The following is a 17,976-nucleotide window of genomic DNA, read 5'->3' on the forward strand; positions in this document are numbered from 1 at the left end:
AGCGACCCAGAGTTTGCACAGTGGAAGAAGGAGCTAACTGAGACCTTCACAGAGGCCCAGCGCTTGCTGCGCCGAGCTCCCAAGTTCCTCAACAAGGCCCGCTCCGGTGTGGTGGAACTGTCCAAGCCACCGCTGTGTCACAGAAATAGCAATGGCCTCTGACCCCAGGGCCCCAGGGCTTCCAGGAGGCTGCACTGGGTCTGAGCCACAACCAGATCTGCCAAAGAGCTGGCTCTGGGATGGGACAGGCCCCAAGCTGAGCGTGGACCCTGGGCCGCTGATGTCCCTGCAGGAGTGGGACTGTCCTCCACTGTGCTAGCTTCGCACTGCTGCTGGACAGTGTCTGTCTACACTGGGAACTACTGAAGAAAGCACAGCTCTTTTTCTTTGGTACATACCTATTTTGGTATCTATGAACTTAGAACTTGAAATGATTCCTACTTACTACTTAAATTTTTAAGTCTAACATCAAACATACCTTAGACTTTGCAGGATGGAATTAAAACACTTCAGTGTCAGGGAGTAGGTTGCCTCGTGCGTAGCCATATGTTGCTCGTCCGGGTCTCTGCACCCAGCTCCTGGAGGAGGCAGGCAGCAGAGTTCCTGTGTATACTCCCCACACACACACACAAGCCACTCGGCATCATCCCAGGGGCGGAAGCTGACATGTCCTGACAGCAGCTCTGGGGACCTGCACCTGCGCCACCTGCCTCCAGGGTCTGTTCCAAGAGCTGCCCGCCGAGTGGGGCCATCACCCCTGTAAGGGGTGTGGGATGGGCTGTTACTGCAGGACAGGCGGCAGCATTCCAGAAGGAAAGCAGCTTGCCAGGCTCGCAGGCTCCAGTCACTGCTCACCGCGGTGATGAGCTGGCCGTGGCCCCACACCAGCAGCTTGGACACAGGCATTCCGTTTCCCTCTGTGTCACCCGGGAAATGTGTCAGCAGTGTGAAAGAAGGAAAAGAACTGCTCAGTTTCAGATTTGACTGTGTTATAAAATGGATTTTATTTTTAAAAACAGTGCTGAGGAGCGAATGTGTCCAATGGACTAGCTGGATGGACTTCTGTCAGCCATCACTAGTGAGTAACACTTTGCACTGGGCTTTTGCACAACCCTGAGGGCGTTTAAGTAGGATTCCCCCAGCCCCACTGGTGTTCCCTCCTAGAGTTTGATGTCCCCGCTGCTGCTGTGCTGGGGATGCCCCCAAGCAGATACTGGGCTCCCAGAACCAGTGAAGGCCCCCACGTCATCAGCTAAAACATAATCATAATTTTAAAAGTCCATGTATTTGTCCAGTTCTTGGTATGGTTTTATCATATGTTTTTAAATTAACTACTCACAGAAGAAATAAGTGAACCTCATCATTATTTGGATCCTGTCCTCAGTATTTTAATGGTTCCAAACCGTCATTTTTGTATTTGTGTGCTGCAGTCTCTGAGAAAGTATATACTTTTTACTGAAATTATATTGTAAGAGTTTGGAAAGTAATTTAATGTGAAGAGGTCTATTGTTTTATAGGGAAAGACATCTGGGTGTTACTCATTTCATCCAGCTGGGCTTCAGTGCGCGTACTTGTTCTGCTGTTTCCCGTGTTGGAGGAGGGCTGTATTGTGCGTGTGTTCCACCTGTTTAAAAGGGAAGCATAGTATTCAGATTCTGTTACACACACACACACACACACAGACAGGCACACACACGCGCGCCTATGCGTGCGTGCTTATGCCACCGGAAACAGGAAGGCCCTTGCTATTGTGTCTGCCTGGCCCACTTGGATCGGTTGCAGCCATAGCTGCTTTAGAGGTCTTGTGGGTCACAAGCTCAGGGGCTTCAACCTGCGGAGAGAGCTGAGCCTCAGACAAAAGGCCTCCTGTCGGGGGAGCTCTGGCACCACGAGGGACCAAAGAATTTAGAAAAATTACCCAGCCTTCCCATCCTTGCTGTCCACTAGAGCCAATTCACATCTCTTTCAAAACTTATGTTTGCTCTAGAGCAAAAAAAAAGAAGCATGAATTAGAAGATCCCCTGAGAGTCTTCTGCCCCAAGCTTATGCTTCATAAATTTACAACTCCTAGGAGACAGCTGCGAAGTCTCCCTGGGTGTCGCTTGTCAGAGCTCTGCAAGAGACTAGGATGAGCTGTCTCCCTCTCAGGGAATCTGGTACCGCAGCCCCGTCTTCCACCGAATCGTTTGTGACCAGCCGGGGTACTGCAGGGCCCACAGCCAGGCCAGTGGGTTGGATGTATTACTGTGCTTGACTTGTTAAGAGAAGTTTTCAGTGTTCACAAAATGAATTCCCAGATGTTTGGCCCATTACACATTTTGTATCATTGAAAAGTTCAAAAGTCAGCCCAAGTTTTCACGTGACAGTAGATTTCTACAGTTGGGATGTTTTAACCTTGTTAAGGAAAATAATCAAGGTTGATATTTTTATAATGTTATAACAAGACTTGATTTCACAACTCAAATGAATCAAAGCAAAAAGTAAAAATAGGTTACTTGAAGCTGCTATATAACATATATGGAATAAATGAAGTTTATATGAATCCTAGTTCATTCTTTTTCTTCTTTTTTTCTTCATCTTTTTTGTTTTGTTTTGTTTTGCTTATTGTTGTCGTTTTGATAGAATGAGAGATTTGAATCAGTGTTTTTACTCTGAACTCTTGATTTTTTGAGACAGGGTCTAAGTCACTAAGTTGCCCGGGCTGAGCTCAAACCCATGGTCCCGCTGCGTCAGCCTCCCAGAGTGCTGGGCTGACAGGTGTGCACCAGCACGCCCGGCTGTATAATCATTTTAATTGAAAGTGGAGGAATATTGAACGGCACCAGAGAGATGGCAAGCAAAAAACAAAACCCCACCATTTAGGAAAAAGAAACCCAAAAATATGACCCTGGTATTCGAGTCTTTTCTATGCTACAGATTCCACAGGAGGCAACTGAATACTGTAATTGAATTGTGTTTACTGACATATTTTGGGGTCTTGTTGAGAAAACTTGAGCCCAATTCCGAGTGATGTGTTGTCCTTCAGTATTACCACTGACCCCCAGGGACAGGGAGGGAACCACCAGTGGGACAGTCTTGCAATTTGCCTTTCAAATGTTGCTTATATTTATAATTAAACATGCCTGAACCCTGCATTCTAAGCAGGCCATCCCGATAGTTGAAAGACCAGATATGGTCACCTAGAGAGTATATTTGTGAATCAGTACGTTCTACTTGGAAAAGCATATCCACTTTATTTTCAAAAGATTCAGTTTATGTTTAAAAGGCAGAACAGTAGCTCCATTAGACAGGGATTTGTGTCACTTAACACTTGGCACTTGGGCAACAGTCACCAAGTACTGCTGAGTTGCGTATGGAGGAGCGTGTTATTTGTGGGCATTTGAATGTATTTGAGGAAAGTAATAAGGGGAACCCATTGATTTATAGTTGGCAGCTTTAAAAAAAGTTGGCAGTTTAAGTACATGGGAACATTTTGCTACTTTTTTCTACAAAGAAAAAATTGAGAGCACTCTTGACTTTTCTGATTGTTTCAAGTGTGATATTTTGTTCAGGGCACCATAATCAGAAGAGTCTGGAGTAAGTTACCTGAGGCCATCTGCTTTTCCTGAAAGGAGACACATTTTCCTCTCACTTTAAACTACCTTTAAATAGGCCTGAAACCGTGTATGAGAGCTTTTGATTGCATATTCTAGACAGAGTGGTATTTTTGGAGGGGGCAGCGATTTAAATATACCTGAAAGGTTATGCTTGAAAATAATGTATTTGCTTTGATTATATGTTAATAAATTTAGGTTTGCAATCTGAACCTTTCTAATAAGAAATAGAACAAATCATTTAGGTCCCTACATTGTAACCCAGATAACCCCTTCCCAGAATAGCCCGGGAATGATAGAGAGGAAGTTGCAATGTGATTATGGTAACGCTTTTCCAGAAACCTAAAAAAAAAAAATCATTCGGAAAGAAAAAATGAAGGTCACTAAAACTTCTTAAACATTTGCTCATTTGTACAGTCATTTATTTCTAACATTAAACTTAAGATGATGTATTTTAGTAATTTTACTCATGTGAAAAATCAGAATTCAGTTTCATTGTCTTCCATATGATTTTTCATAGCTAAGTGTATAAGTAGAGGAAATTGTTGCTTTTCTAAGATAAATGGAAATTATGCTGTGGCAAGGCCATTCTCGTTTCGTTGGGCTACTTGTCGTTTATAAATTAGGTGAAGAAAGCTGGGTGTTTGTGGGTTTTGTTTCTGTTTTTGCTTTAAGTTTCAGTTGCGTGGGCTGGTTTTGAGCTTGTGATTCTCAGCCTCAGGGCCAGGTTTATTCTCAACCTGAAACCTGCTCTCTGATGCATTTTTCACTTGTGTCCCCAGGCCTGTTTTCTTTTTCCTTCTTGATCATGTCCAAATACAGTTTTTCAGCAAAGCCTCTGGGCATTATGGAAAGTGCCTTGCCTAATATCTGGCAAGATTTAGCTTAATCCACAGTTTGACAAATCTCATAAGACGGGCCCCACTGCCAATTAAAAATACTGTTCACCATTTCAAAATGTGCTCACAGATCAACGTATGGGATTTTTCTTGATATTTAAATTTCACTCAGAATTTGCAGTGGAGCCAAAACAACATTTGATCTTCCATTGGAATTGGTTTTGTAATGAATGTTTCATATTTTTAACACACATCAAGAAAAAACCAAAAGTTCAAAGCATGACCTTTTCCCTGTGCTATAAATCCATAAATTTGCTTTGAATGAAGTGTGTTTTAAATAAGCCTTACTTCATGTGATTGAACCCCACAGTTCTTTGCTCCGTCGTGTTCAGGGACCTGCCTGTGTCACTCAAGGACACTGGCTGCGTCCCCCCGCCCCCTGCGAGGGACTCAGTACTGTTGGCAGGAGAGGTGCTGGGCTCCATTGGGATCCCAGACAGCTGGGGCCCGGGGTGTTGCAGAAAGCAGCTGGGCAGAGGGAGAGGGGAGTGGATTGACTGGTAAAGTCATCCCCTTATACCACAGAGCACCGAGGAATTGACAGCTGGTGGCACAGTCCTTTCAATGACAAGAATGATTCCTGGGGCACGTGGGCACTGCATTTGTGAGGCTGGAGCTGCTGACCTGACGATGCTGTTCGCCTCCCAACAGGACTTTGTGCGGGAGCCACATGGCATCTGCACCTCCTCCTGCTCTGTTGTTGAAGGCACAGGGTCCCTGAGGTGTCCCGGGGGCTGGAATGCATGACCTGGCCAGTCACTGGGGGACCTCGTTAATGGACACTTTGAAGCTCCAGTAAAACCTGGGTGACATGGCCAGACAGTCTCACTGCTTATGCCTCACTGGGCCCAACAATGGCAGCAGCAGTTTAAATTTTTTTTAACTTTTTTTTTTTTTTTTTGGTCAGTACCAGGCATCGAACTCACGACTGGGTGCTTGCAAGGCAGGCGTTTATGCCGCTGAGCTAAATCCCCAGCCCCCAGCAGTTTAAATTTTTAAAGCTGCTTTTTTCTTGAAACTGTTAACTCCATATTGATATAAATTATCCAAGCCACATTTTTAAAAATTTTTGCTATGGAATGAATAAATGAAAGTTGAAATCTACTCCTCGGTTTCCTCGTGGCAGAGTGGGCTTCAGATTTCCGTGTCCTTTTCCAGGAGGGTGACTGGGTGCTCCCTCCTGCAGGTCCACAGGTGGCCAGACACACCATGGCCGTGGCAATGTTGACTCAAAAAGGCAAGACCCCAAATTTTAAATTGCCTTTATTAAAAACAAAAGTCTACAGAAAGTATATTTAAAAGGTATGCATTTCATCCAGAACAGGCAGGAAAAAAAATCTTTACTTTTGGAGTCAAGTATCATTCATGGAACTAGCACTCCAGGACCTAACAGTTTTAAAATCACCTCTGCAAACTACTGTCTCTATTTTTTATTCTGCCCTAAATCCAAAATGATTTTGTTGTCAGGATAAGGAACCAAGAAATATTCCCAATTGTGTGTTCATATTACAAAGGACTTGAAATTTAATATCTTTTTTGTTGATTATGTTCCAGGCTGCATATATTAAATGTGGTTTATAAGATAAACACTGGCCATTTATTTAAATCATTTTTCTGTGCTTTTAAGTATTTGGAAAAGATTTGGCTTATTCTTTGGTAACAAGGGTGGCTGAACCACATGTATATGGGATCTTTAATATGGAAATTTTTTTCTGTCCTTTTGAGACAAGGTCTCTCTATGCAGTTCAGGCTGACCTTGAGCTCACTGTGTAGTCCAGGCTGGTCTTGAATTTGCAATGATCCTCCTGACTCAGCCTCCCAGAGTGGTGAGATTACAGGCTTGGGCCACCACACCTGGCTAGCATGGAAACTTTCTATATTATCGAATCCATAGGTTTGGTTCATCAGAAACATTCCACATACTTTTTATTTGTTGTTTGTTTGTTTCTGGTACTAGGGATGAAACTCATGACTTCGAGCTTAGCAGGCAAGCACTTGAGCCACTGAGCTCAATCCCCAGCCCCTCTCTTTTTATTTGTATAGTTTGTTATTTAAAGAAATTTCTATCTTTCCTGTATTTCATGCAATAAAACTAAAATACTATCAATAGTAGTGTTGCAAATCTGCCTAGGTTTCAGTTGGAAATGACATCATAAATTGTAAGGTGCAGCTCTGCTGGCAGTCCTGACGGCACCAGATGACACCGAGTACTGCTGGCTGCCGACAGCTGACACTGAGCTGCTGGTCACTGCCAGTACCAGCCACACTGTCTGATGCTCGATGTGCCTGACACCAAGGTCAAGTCCGGTGAACAGTCTCCACTTCTGGTCTCCGGAGCTCTTTAGTGCTGAAAGTTCTGAGTGTTTGTTGCTCTTTCTTTTGAAATGACTGCTCTGTCCTCTCAGGATGAAAAATCCCAAATAGATTTATGGGACTTTTGCTGCCTACACTACTCAAGAAGTAAATCACAAGCGGGTCTCCAGGAACACCAAAGCGAGTCTTCATCTGCCACTGGCAAAGCCTCATACCCTCTCCACCTGTGCAAGGGAAAAGTGGGAACCGAGGGTTTCTAATCTTTCTCATTTCACCCTCAGAGATTTCATCTTCCTTAATCTTAGGGGAGCTGACAGGTGAAGCTGCATCTTCTGTAACTGCTTTAAAGCTGACCTGGGACCGTTGGACCCAGAGAAATAAAAATCTCTGGCTATTCCAGTGATACCATATTTCCCTGAAAATAAGACATAACTACAAAATAAGCCTTGGCACGATTTTTCAGGATGCTTGTAATATAAACCCTACCCCAAAGTAAGCCCCAGTCAAGATGTTCAGCCTGATGGGTGCATCTAGTCCATCTGCTGCAACATGTGATGGATGTATTGAATTATAGTATCAGTATATAATTAATATAAATTATTGACAATACTTCAAATAATACAACCTATATTTGTAAATACCTAAGCGGTGCTTTTGAAGAACAGGTATATGCCTATGTAAAGAGGTGAACTCAAGGTTTATTGCCAAATGGCCAGACAAGAAGAGTACAGACACAGCACACACACACCGTGTGCACTTGGTGACAAATGGACGTGCTTGTGTCTAATCTGGATCTTCGTAATTCAGTATGCCGTGTGCTGTAATGGGTGTACCTAGTGTACTCATATGAAATAAATGTTTTTGAATTTTGGCGGCTAGTGTTTTTCATTCTTTTGTGTGGATCATCATTCTTACCTGACGTCATTTTTTATTGCACTCCTGTCTCTTAAGTCCTCAATGTACACTTAATTTCATGGATACGTTGGGAAGCCCAGCTTGCAAGTGGTTGTGACTTGGGCGAAGAATTCGTGGAATAAAGTCACTGACAGCTTTGTGGCCAATGCACTGCAACCAGGTACATGGACCAGAGGCACCATTTTGTGGGACAGGACACCGAGGCTCAGGAGAGCTTAGGCTTCCTGGTCAAAATCAGAGTGATGGAGTGAAGGCTGAACAAAGGGCCTGTCTGCCTCCAGATTTTCTCTGTGTCTCCTCCACAAGGCTGCCTGCCTGGCCTAGGCCCAGGAGCATTTGGGGTGCTCACATTGCTGCTCCCTCCTAGCTACACCCTTCCAGCTACACCCAGTCTCCATCCAATCCTTCGGCTCCCATGCAGCCCTCGGTATGGAAGGTTGTCCTGCTATGCAGCATGGAGGAGAGCTCAGAATCAAAGCTACAGGTGACCAGTATTCTTAGTTCACCTGCCCCCTGACTCAGTTTTCTCATCTGTAAAATGGGCTCATAATATTGTCTGCCTCCCAGCATTCTTGTAAGACTTCCCTTATTTGGTCTGAATATTGAAAGCTCTACTGTTCTTGTTATTCTTGTTTTTATGGGTGGGAAATCCAGCATTTGGAGGAGTTGCCCTGCACAATTTAGGAGGGAAGGCTTCTTGGGCTGGTCTTTATTCCTCCCCATCCCTGTGGTCCTGCAACTCTAGAAGACATGTGCTCCTCCCCAGAAATCAGGCTTTCCACCACCCCACATTGCTTCTCAGAATGACAATAGAGCTCAACCAAAACAGCCCCCAAGATGCGTGGTAATTGCATGGTCACGCTGCCTGGTGTTTTTCTCCAAAAGCAGTAGGGTGCTTAATTGTTTGTCTTCCAAAGGATTTGCCAGCTGCTTCTTATTGACCTTAATTGTCTGAGTTAACCCCCAGACATTTTCTCCTTGAGTTTTTGATTTAAAGTAACTCAACTCATGGGAAGTTATAAATGCCATACTGAGAGTCCCATGGACCCTCCATGGTGTCCCCTGGTGTTGGCATCATTCAGGGTTACAACACATTCACAGCCAGATTGCTGACACAGTGTGTTACTGTCACCTGAGCTACAAGCCGGCCTTCAGAGCTGCACTTAGCTGCCTGCCACACACAGCTGATGCAGGGTCAGTGTGTTGGTTGCTGCTGTTAACACAGTTCCTTCTCATCCTCGTGGTTTATGGTGAAGTCCCTATTTGCTGGCCAAAGAAATTTCCTGGACTGGATGGGCCTCAGTTTATCTAACAGTTTTCCTGTGAGCATTCATATGGTTTCCTGCTGTTTGGGGATCATAAATAGCAGGACCCAGCCTGTCTTTGTGCACAGACGGCTGTGTACACAGGCGAGCATTTGGGAGTGTGGGTCCCTGCAGAAGGACCACTAGATAAAGCCTGCATCTGGTGTTCAGCACTCCTGTGCACACCGCCCAGTTCCCTGAGTGCTCCTGAGGGTGGGCCAGCACATCAAGCCCTCACACGCCTGTGGTAAGTGCTGTGCTGTCATGTCTGTAGAGAGGTGAAGTCACAAACTCATATCATACAAGTTGAAGTGGCATAGAGCTAGATCTCCTGCCTGGTCTGTGCTGTCACTGAGGCCAGGGGCAGGCTTCTGTTTCCCTCAGAGACACCGGGCCAGCCCCCATGCTCAGCACTCTGTCACCATCCCGAGGGGCTCCCTTCCTCCCCGTCCCCTTCCCAGAGGCCCTGGACCAGTGTGAGCCAGCTTCACCCTGAGTCAGGAGGAGTGCGGAGTCCAGGCCTTACCTTCCCCAAGGCAGCTGATGCCCTGGGGCCCGGGCCGACAGTGGGCCCAGCTGTGCTCACTCTTCAGGCTCTGAACTAAAGCGCAGCCAGAGCTCTCAAGTCAGGAGGTGCAGGACGGCGGGGTCCAGGCTGGATGGCTTCCCTGTGCAGGGGGCCTGGGGTGCAGGCTCTGGGCCCAAGTGCAGGCTAGCCCAGGCTTGTTGGTAGTAACTCTGCCATGTATCTGTTCAAGGCAGAGTCTCCGCCTCTCCCAAGAGCCTCCTAAAGGGCTGGACGATGAGTGCTTGAAAGGGCTTGGACTGGGCAAGTCTGAGCTAGTCAATGTACAGGGCCGGTCCAGTGCCCAGAGAGGGAAAGAGACGAGCCCGAGGTCACACAGCAAGGCCATGGGGGAGGAGAGCTCTCCTGACTCCTGCTCCAGGACTCTGCATCTCACTTGGTTCCCCCCACATCCTTTGTCCCTTCTCCCTTAGTTTCTGCTCTTCCACCTCCCTCCCTCTCCTCTTTTTCTCCCTCCCCTTCTTTCCCTCCTTCCCTCTTTCCTTCTCCCCTGTCCTACTGGTTTCAGCATTCCCTGAAACAGGTGCTATTATCCCATTTTACAGGTGAAGAAACTAGGGCTTGGGGTGCACAGCTTGTGATGGGGTGCACTAGGGCTTTCTAGGATTTCCTACTCGCCCTGATCACCAGAGACTCCACCAACTTCCTACTGGAGGAGAGATAGCGAAGGGTCCACTGGTCTGAGACAAAGCGTAACAATGCTAGTAATGACAATGACGACGACTGTGGAATTGTTATCTGCTTATAGTCATTGAGAAGTCAGTCTCTGCTAGATGTGATTTAGCAGAGACTGAGATTTATCCTCAACCCTGTGCAGTAGGCTGTACCCATTCTGTGAATGGGTAAATAGAGTTCCAGAGAAGTGAAGTGCATTACGTAAGGTCAGGGACATAGGAAGGAAGAAGCCCAGTGTGGGAGCAGGAGGCCCTGTCTTTAAAGCCTGTACCATATGCTTTACACCCTACTGGGTTGCTTGGTCCTCGGGGTTGTAATGGGTAGAATTAGCAGTCGTGCCTTTCTGCAGGGTGGTGGCATTGCTGAGACTCGGTGCTGAGCACCAGGTCTGAGGCATGGTGAGGACTCAGATGGGCTGGCTGTGACTGGCCGTCCTCAGGCCACAGGCTTCAGCCTCCAGGGGACAGGTCGATAGGTCGGGTGACCCTTACTGTAGTGAGACCGTTTGAGCACGGAAGGAGCACCGGCCTGGGGCCAGCCGGGCCTGGCTTTGGCGCTGGCTTCTCCCTTGCTAGCTGTGGGGCCTCCGGCCAGTCACTCACGGCCTTTCTGTGGTCTCACTTGGTGCCTTTGACCCTGCAGTTACCCCGTGGGACACCTTCAGGTGAGGTCTCTCTGACCACGCTGCTCCTCAGCTTGGGGACACTACCTGGAAGCTTCCCATCCAATGACCTGTTTCATCCCTAAAGTGTCCCGGTGGGGATGAGCCATTCCACTGTACAGCTGAGGAAGCTGGGGCTCACAGGGGCGATGCCTTCCCCTGGAGATTTCACGGCCTGACTGAGGCTATCTTCGGGTTTCACCTTCTGGTTCCTCCAGCTGTCCCCCTCTTCCACCCCACAGAGGCCTCGTGGTGCCCTTTTCCCTCTGCTGCTGGATCCAGTTAGTGTGGGACACCTCCACACCCAGCTCCTTCCTCTTGTAAATTCCCGCCACGTTGACAGGGTCGAGCCTCTGAGGAGTCCTGGAGGAAGCCAGCCTGCCCGAGCGTGCGGTCGCCCCACCCGATTTGCCCTTAGAGCCTTCTTCTCCCAGGACGTGTGCTTGTGGCCTGCAGAGCGCTGGGAGGGTCTGTTGCTGGCTTTCCAGCTGTTGGGGAGTGGGCATGGCTGCTGTTGAGCTGTGAAGAACTCAGCCGTGATTCATGGATGCCCACAGGTCGGGCCTTAGAGGAAGCACTCAGTTCCAGACGGCCGAGGCTGAGGTGCTATGGGAACTCTCTCCGAGCCAGGCAGGGGAGCAGTCGGTGCAGATGGGGTGCTGTGTGGAGCCCCAGGACAGCGGACCAGGTAGGAGCCATGAGAAGCGGTTTTGCTCCTCTGGGCTTTTCTGCATTTCTCTCCCTGCAGGTGGCCCCAGGCTTTTCGGCTCTTTCCTCTAGGCGGCCTCTGTCTTCACAGGGCCTGGACTGTAAATCTCTGGGTGAGGAAATGGGAACCAGATGTGCCAGTGTTATAAACTCTCATAATGCTGAGTAATTTGGCAACAGCACAGCTATTGTTGGAAAAAATACATGGCTATTAATAAATGCAGGAGGCCACAGTACTTGATAGCAATTGAACTCATGATGCAAAAGGAAAGCAACTAATCTCTCTCTCTCTCTCTCTCTCTCTCTCTCTCTCTCTCTCTCTCAACTGAGCAACAAGGGAAAACTTACCTTTACAGGTGAATTTGAACATCGCAGATTCTAAAGTTCCATAACTCTCTTGCTCTTTTTTTTCCCTCTCATTTCTTCCTTGTTCAAGTCTATTCAGATCCTATCCTGCCTCTTAGAAATCCTGGCTCTGCTACTCACTTCCTGTCAGGGGCCAGGCTGTGTAAAGAAATGGTGGGAAGCCAAGACGCTGTCCTGGTTTATGTCAGTGGCACCCTCCAAGCCTCATACAATCATGGACACAGCCAAATCTATGTTTGCGATTGGTTCATTGTCTAGCATTTGGATTGGCAGTGTGAGTGCTGCACCCACCCAGGGGTGGAGCCAGTATACAGTGTAAGGATGGCAAGAAGGCTTGTTATTCTCTTTTGCTATTCACCTTGCTTTCTTACAGAGGCCCAGCCATACCACCCTGCCACTTGGAGCCAACTAGTATGCACTACAATCTCCCATCTGTAAGAAATAAACATTCCCTTGCCTAACTTTGGGCATCAGGCATTTTGTCTCAACAAGGAGAGAGAAAAGTAACCAAGACAGATGCAGACCTAGGGCTGCATCTTGATGGCCATGTTGGCTTGCTCTGGGAAACAAAAGTATGCAGAAGGCTGTGTGCTCTCTGGCCGTGCAGGGAAGGCTCATAGTCACAGTACTCCCAGGACAACACATCTACTGAGGAAAATGAAGAATGCTACTCCTCTATTAAGCTGTGCAGATACAGGAGAGGGATTGGCCCCCACCCTTTTAACTTGTTCCCTTGTAAAGTTTAACCTGTTCCTTATTTTTCCAAATCTCTTTCAACTGTTTCATGAATAATGCATAATCCCTTCCCCCGTGCTTCATACTGGCTAATAAAAACGGATGAACCAACAGATCTTTGAGCATGTTCACTAGAAGCAAGTCCTTCCCTGCCCTCTTGCACCTTAAAATTTGTCTTTCTTTTATTCCCTGTTGCTCCCCATCTACCCACAAGTACCCAGGAGTCTGATGAGCCCTGGCAACCTCCTGTACCCCTTTAGGAAAGAAATTCCACCTTGCTGGGTGTGTTTCCTGCATGTTTACCTTGAGAGGTTTTGTGAGTTGGTAGGAGGAGCCATGGGAAGCCTTTACTTAGCAGTGTCTGGAACATCAATCACGTACGGTAATGGCTTTGTGAGTAGAAGGACCAAACATTCTCCAGGACACTGTTCCCTTGTACATCCAAGTCCCTCACCTCAGTGGCATCTGAGGTCTACCGTGATGTCCCTGGTTCTGAAGTAGGCTGGTGACAGATGCTGTGCCCTCCTTTCAGGGGAAAGGAAAGGGCCTCAGTTAAGAATCGCCACATCCAAGTGCCCCACCCGCTGCAGGATCCCTTGGCCATGGTCTTTTTCCTGATTATGGACCCGATTCTAGAGAGTGTCCTGCAGACACCAGAGTAGGACAACCCCCTGTGAGTGAAGGGTGCCCTCCTTGGGTCTGCAGGTGGTCAATCTTGACTCTGGCAAGCTTGTCTCAAGACCAGGCATTTAGCTGAGTATTTCCCGTGGAACCATCTCAGCAGTCCTCACAACTCTATGAACAGCTCTTGGAGGTTTTATGATTTCATTTAACAGATGGATAAACTGAGTCTCAGTAAGACTATGTGATTGGCTGAAAGACTGAGAGATGGGCATGTTTGTTCCATTGCCCATGTTCTAGCCCGTTCCGCCTCCCACTGCCTTGTGTGGCATCTCAGGGGTTTTGGCCTCCCTTAGGAAGACTTTGGCCACTGCTTCTGCCTCAGCAAATACAGAGGACTGTGGAGTGGGATTTTGTGTGCTAGCCACGCTTTGGAGGACCAGGGCAGAGGATACATGCTCCTGCTCTGGTCTCCCGAGTACCATCTTAGATTCATGAGCAGGGTGCCTCTCAGCAGCTCTCAGCTGTCCCCCTAATGCAGACAGGATTTAGGGGGTCTACCTGCGCCCCTTCTTGTAAAAAGCAATGGCCAATTCCCTTCCTGATTTTCCTGGGCGTTAGGGAGGTCAGGAAGGTGATGGTGGGTAGGATATTTTACAGAACAGCTGTGGAGAGTGGTGGACAGGAGAGAAACAGGAAACACCCGCCTAGAGAGTGACTTCCTATTTTGTTTTCTGTCCCCGCTAGGAAGAGGGTGGTCTCGTTCAGTGGTAACAGCCCTCAAGGCCTCTCCCTAGTAACTTCTAACAGAGAGAGGACTTCAAGCTCACAGGTAATGCATCTAATTAGAATCTAGTGAATTCTGGTGCTTATTTGTGTCTGTTTTCCAGACACAAACTGTGATAATGGATTCACAGTTAAGACAGTGCAATAATATTTCCTTGAACAATGTATTTATTTTCAAAAAAGAGATAAATGAGTCCATTTAGAAGAAAGCATGTCTGGGATCATAAGGATATGATGAATTTCCTAAAGATGCTATTTGAGGAACTGACTTCAGTGAAAGAACAGTTCTCATTTAGCACAGTCTGTTCACTGGCGCCTTCTCCAAGTCTGTTTTCTCACACACAGTGTACAAATGGTGACAGTAACAATAACAAACATTTACAATGATCATTTATGACATGAAAGAGGCTCAGTACATGATCACTGTGAATTTGTTTCTTTACAGTTCTGGAGCTTGGCAGTTCCAGATCTATGAGCCAGCAAAGTAGGTGTCATTCTGAGGCCTCTCCTCTGGGCAACTGTCATCTCTGCATGTTCACCTGATCTTTTCTTTGTGCAGATGTACAGAGGTAAATAAGTGAGCTGCATGGAATCACCTTTTGGGGGGATCCTGGGAATTGAACCCAGTGGTGCTCTACACTGAACTACATTCCCAGCCCTTTTCATATTTTATTTTGCAACAGGGTCTCACTAAGTTGTCCACATAGGACTTGAACTTGCAGTCTTCCTACCTCAGCCTCCTTCTGGGCTGGAATTACAGCTGTAACTGAGGGAAGAAATGGAGGGGGATGCATCTCAAAGTGTCTGCTCTGCCATGTGCCCAGGATGGGGAGAGGCTGAGTCTGGGCTGACCAGTGGGGTGAGGGGATAGAGAACTCAAGGAAAAGGTTTGCTCTTTGAACTCTGAAATAACCTTAAATCATAAGAAGGGCCTGACTTCTCAAATTTGCCATGCTGGGGAGGAAAATCAGAGATCTTACCAATTAAGGGAAACACTTTTTCTAAACTTTTTTTTTTATTGGTACCAGGGATCGAAATCACGATTGCACACTTGCAAGGCAGGCACTTATGCTGCTGAGCTAAATCCCCAGCCCTGGGAAACACTTTTTAAATTTTTTTTATTTTTTACCCTGAATTACTCAAGGATGCTGTGAATTTTTATGCTCAATTCCTTTCAGGTAAAGACAGAGATACTAGAAAGGACAACCTTGGCCCAAGAGAAAGTGATCAGTCACTTGGTCCATGGGAGACCTGGTGTGGTGTGGGTTTCAGAATGTGGCACTCTGGCTGGCTGCACTCCACTGGCTCCTGCTGCACAATGGGCTCCTGACTCAGTTGCACACCTGGCACAGCCTCTGCATGCCCAGCTGCTTCAGGACTCAGCATATGGTAAGTCATCAGAAGGCTGTGGGGACAGCTTAGAGTAGCTGGTCTACATCTCCAGGACTGAGTGTCCTGACAGGTGAAAAATCCCCCTTTTGGAAAATCTTTTGGAGAAGCCATTCAAGAGTAGAAACTTAGAATCCTCCTGCCTCAGCCTCCTAGAGTGCTGGGATTATACATGTGACCACCACATCCAACCAACCCTACTCTTTCAGTATCCCTTCAAGGGACTTAGTTCATGGCCACTGTTCTACCCAAAATGAATCAGCTTACCTACCGATTGCCTACCAAAGCCCAGTCTTGTACCTCCATGCATTTGTTTGAAATTTGTTCACTTCTAATGGCTTCTCTGTGCCTCCAAGCATCTATCTCTATGAGACCAGTTTTCTTCATCTCAGCCAAGACAACATATGGCAACACATAGAACGCAGAGGCAGACTCAAGTAAACAACTGCCTTGTGTTAAGTCAGACATTACATTTTTCGAGATTTAAAACGTTTCATTTTTGCAGAGGCAGACTCAAGTAAACAACTGCCTTGTGTTAAGTCAGACATTACATTTTTCGAGATTTAAAACAATAGTTTCATTTTTGTAATTTTTGAAAAAAAAATTTACATGATTTTGTAGTACCAGGTACAGTTTAATACACATTTTACATACTGTTCAGTTTTAATTAATTTGGTGAATATTGTGGTATATTATCTACTTACAGTAAAAGCTTTTGGGATCAGTAACTTCTCAAAGTATGAAAGAATCCTGAGACCAAAAACTTTGAGAGCCGCTGAGCTAGAAACGTATTTACACAAAAGGTAAGCAGAGATTTTGCCCAAGTGGTGAGATGTCTGACAATCTACTTCTCACTGTATGTTCCCCCCACCTTCGGTACTAAGGTTGAACCCAGGGCCTTCGCAGTGGGCTACATCCCTAGCCCTTCTATTTTGAGACAAGGTCTCTCTCGCTAAGGCGCTCTGTTGCCCAGGCTGGGCTTGAATTTGCGGTCTTCTTGTTTCAGTCTCAAACTTTTACGTTTGGCAAAGGCAGACCCTCCGGTTGTGTCGGGGTCTGCGCACAGCACTGGGCATGGCCGAGGCGCAGGAGCAGCGGCTGCAGCTGCAGAAGGACAACCGTGACGGCCGCCTGCGGAAGCAAGAGCTAGAGGAGCTGGTGCGCGGGCTGGAGGCCGAGAGCGAGAGCCTCGCCGGACGCCTGCACGAACTGCGCGAGCAGGAGCGCAGGTGCGCGGGGAGCGCCGCTCGGCGGAGCTGTAGGACTCGCGGGCGGCAGCCGAAGGCGACAGGGCCGCCTCGCCGGGCCCGCACGTTCCACCGAGGCTGCTGGACACTCGGACGACCCTGTCAGACGTCCGGGGAAAGGAAGGGGGGCGCCTGGCACGTCCCGAACCTGGCGAGTTCTGCTCCAACCCCGACCGCGCCGGTCCTTCCCGGGGAGACAGAAGTCGCAGGATCCTGAGGGCCCCGCGCCCTGGCTGTAGCACCGGCTTCAGTTTCCCTCCGCAGCCTACAGCGGAGGCGAAGTCAAGCGGCACCAGCCCTAAGAGCGGAGGCGCGCGAGGCGGTGAGGGAGCGCGCGGAGAGGGTGCAGAAACAGCTGGAGGCTGCGGAAAGGCGCAAAATGGAGCTGGTGAGGGGCGGGGCCGGCCGGCGGGGCGGGGCCAGCGGGCGGGCGGGGCGGGGCCTGGGTGAGGCGGAACCGGCGGAGAGCCCGGACCCCTCCCTCGCTCCTGTTCCTCAGGAGCAATGCAACCGGCAACTGCAGGAACAGTGGGAGGAGCTGTCAAGTCAGGTACCGCAAGGATGGGACGGTCTCTCTCTGGGTTCCTCGCGGAGGTTCCGCTCTGGTCCCAGTCCCCTAATACCCTTCTTTAGAACCAGTACGCACCCCCCCTCACAAGCCCCTCCCCCAGCTCTTTTACTATGGCGGGGAACAACTGAGTCAGCAGCGCGCAGAGCAGCAAGTGGGGACCCACCTGGTGGAGCTGCAGGTGCTTGGGCGGGGCCTGAAGGGTGGGACCTGAAGGGCGAGGCGGGGCCACGACCCCTGGGGGCTGGTGTGGGCGGGGCCCTGAGACACCTGTTGGCTGCGGGCGAGCGAGTCCCTGACTTTTCTTGGCTCCTCGCGTAGAAACAGCTGGAGCTGGTGGAGGCCAAGCACGCCATGCAGGCGGAGGGCCTGCGGCAGGTGCGAGTGGACGCGGGACCCTGGGGAGAGGCGCCTTCAGGTGTGAAGGAGCCTGGACAGTGCAGGCGGGTAGGGAGCGGTGTGTCCCCTGGAGTCTGATCGAGGCTCCGGTACCCCAGGACTCGCAGCGGACGGAGGAGGCCTGGGTCAGCTTCCAGGAGCAGAGCGGAGTCCTACAGGTGCGGTCGCTCTCCACCCTGAGAGCGGGTCACCCCCCATGACACTGCAGCCC

General features: G+C 48.5%; 2 protein-coding genes and 1 long non-coding RNA gene across 10 annotated transcripts in view; 2 read left to right on the plus strand and 1 right to left on the minus strand.

Moving 5' to 3' along the window:
• Positions 1 to 7,676, plus strand: part of Grk3 (G protein-coupled receptor kinase 3) — a 146,467-nt gene extending 138,791 nt beyond the window's left edge. For both annotated transcript variants that reach the window (XM_063226036.1, XM_063226037.1), the window contains one exon: positions 1 to 7,676. In XM_063226036.1, coding sequence (XP_063082106.1) covers positions 1 to 162 — 162 coding nt within the window. In that variant the 3' untranslated portion in view covers positions 163 to 7,676.
• On the minus strand, positions 6,561 to 12,224 carry LOC134470690 (uncharacterized). Its single transcript, XR_010039748.1, has 2 exons — positions 12,003 to 12,224; positions 6,561 to 11,763 (listed from the first exon to the last, which is right to left on the minus strand). It is a non-coding gene; the product is annotated as an uncharacterized LOC134470690 (long non-coding RNA).
• The window catches only part of Tmem191c (transmembrane protein 191C), a 26,983-nt gene continuing 16,815 nt past the window's right edge, over positions 7,809 to 17,976 (plus strand). For 2 of the 7 annotated variants that reach the window (XM_063226043.1, XM_063226045.1), the window contains exons 1-9: positions 7,809 to 11,634; positions 14,124 to 14,208; positions 14,608 to 15,551; positions 16,258 to 16,780; positions 17,063 to 17,186; positions 17,298 to 17,348; positions 17,470 to 17,547; positions 17,688 to 17,744; positions 17,864 to 17,923. In XM_063226043.1, coding sequence (XP_063082113.1) covers positions 16,626 to 16,780; positions 17,063 to 17,186; positions 17,298 to 17,348; positions 17,470 to 17,547; positions 17,688 to 17,744; positions 17,864 to 17,923 — 525 coding nt within the window. In that variant the 5' untranslated portion in view covers positions 7,809 to 11,634; positions 14,124 to 14,208; positions 14,608 to 15,551; positions 16,258 to 16,625. Of the gene's footprint in view, positions 11,635 to 14,123; positions 14,209 to 14,607; positions 15,552 to 16,257; positions 17,187 to 17,297; positions 17,548 to 17,687; positions 17,745 to 17,863; positions 17,924 to 17,976 lie in introns of those variants that run through there. The other 5 variants (XM_063226040.1, XM_063226039.1, XM_063226044.1 and 2 more) reach the window with 4 other exon arrangements.

The sequence above is a fragment of the Cavia porcellus genome, unplaced genomic scaffold, assembly GCF_034190915.1.
Source record: "Cavia porcellus strain 051 isolate PalLab524CR breed Dunkin Hartley unplaced genomic scaffold, mCavPor4.1 scaffold_16, whole genome shotgun sequence".
NCBI classification, from domain to species: domain Eukaryota; kingdom Metazoa; phylum Chordata; class Mammalia; order Rodentia; family Caviidae; genus Cavia; species Cavia porcellus.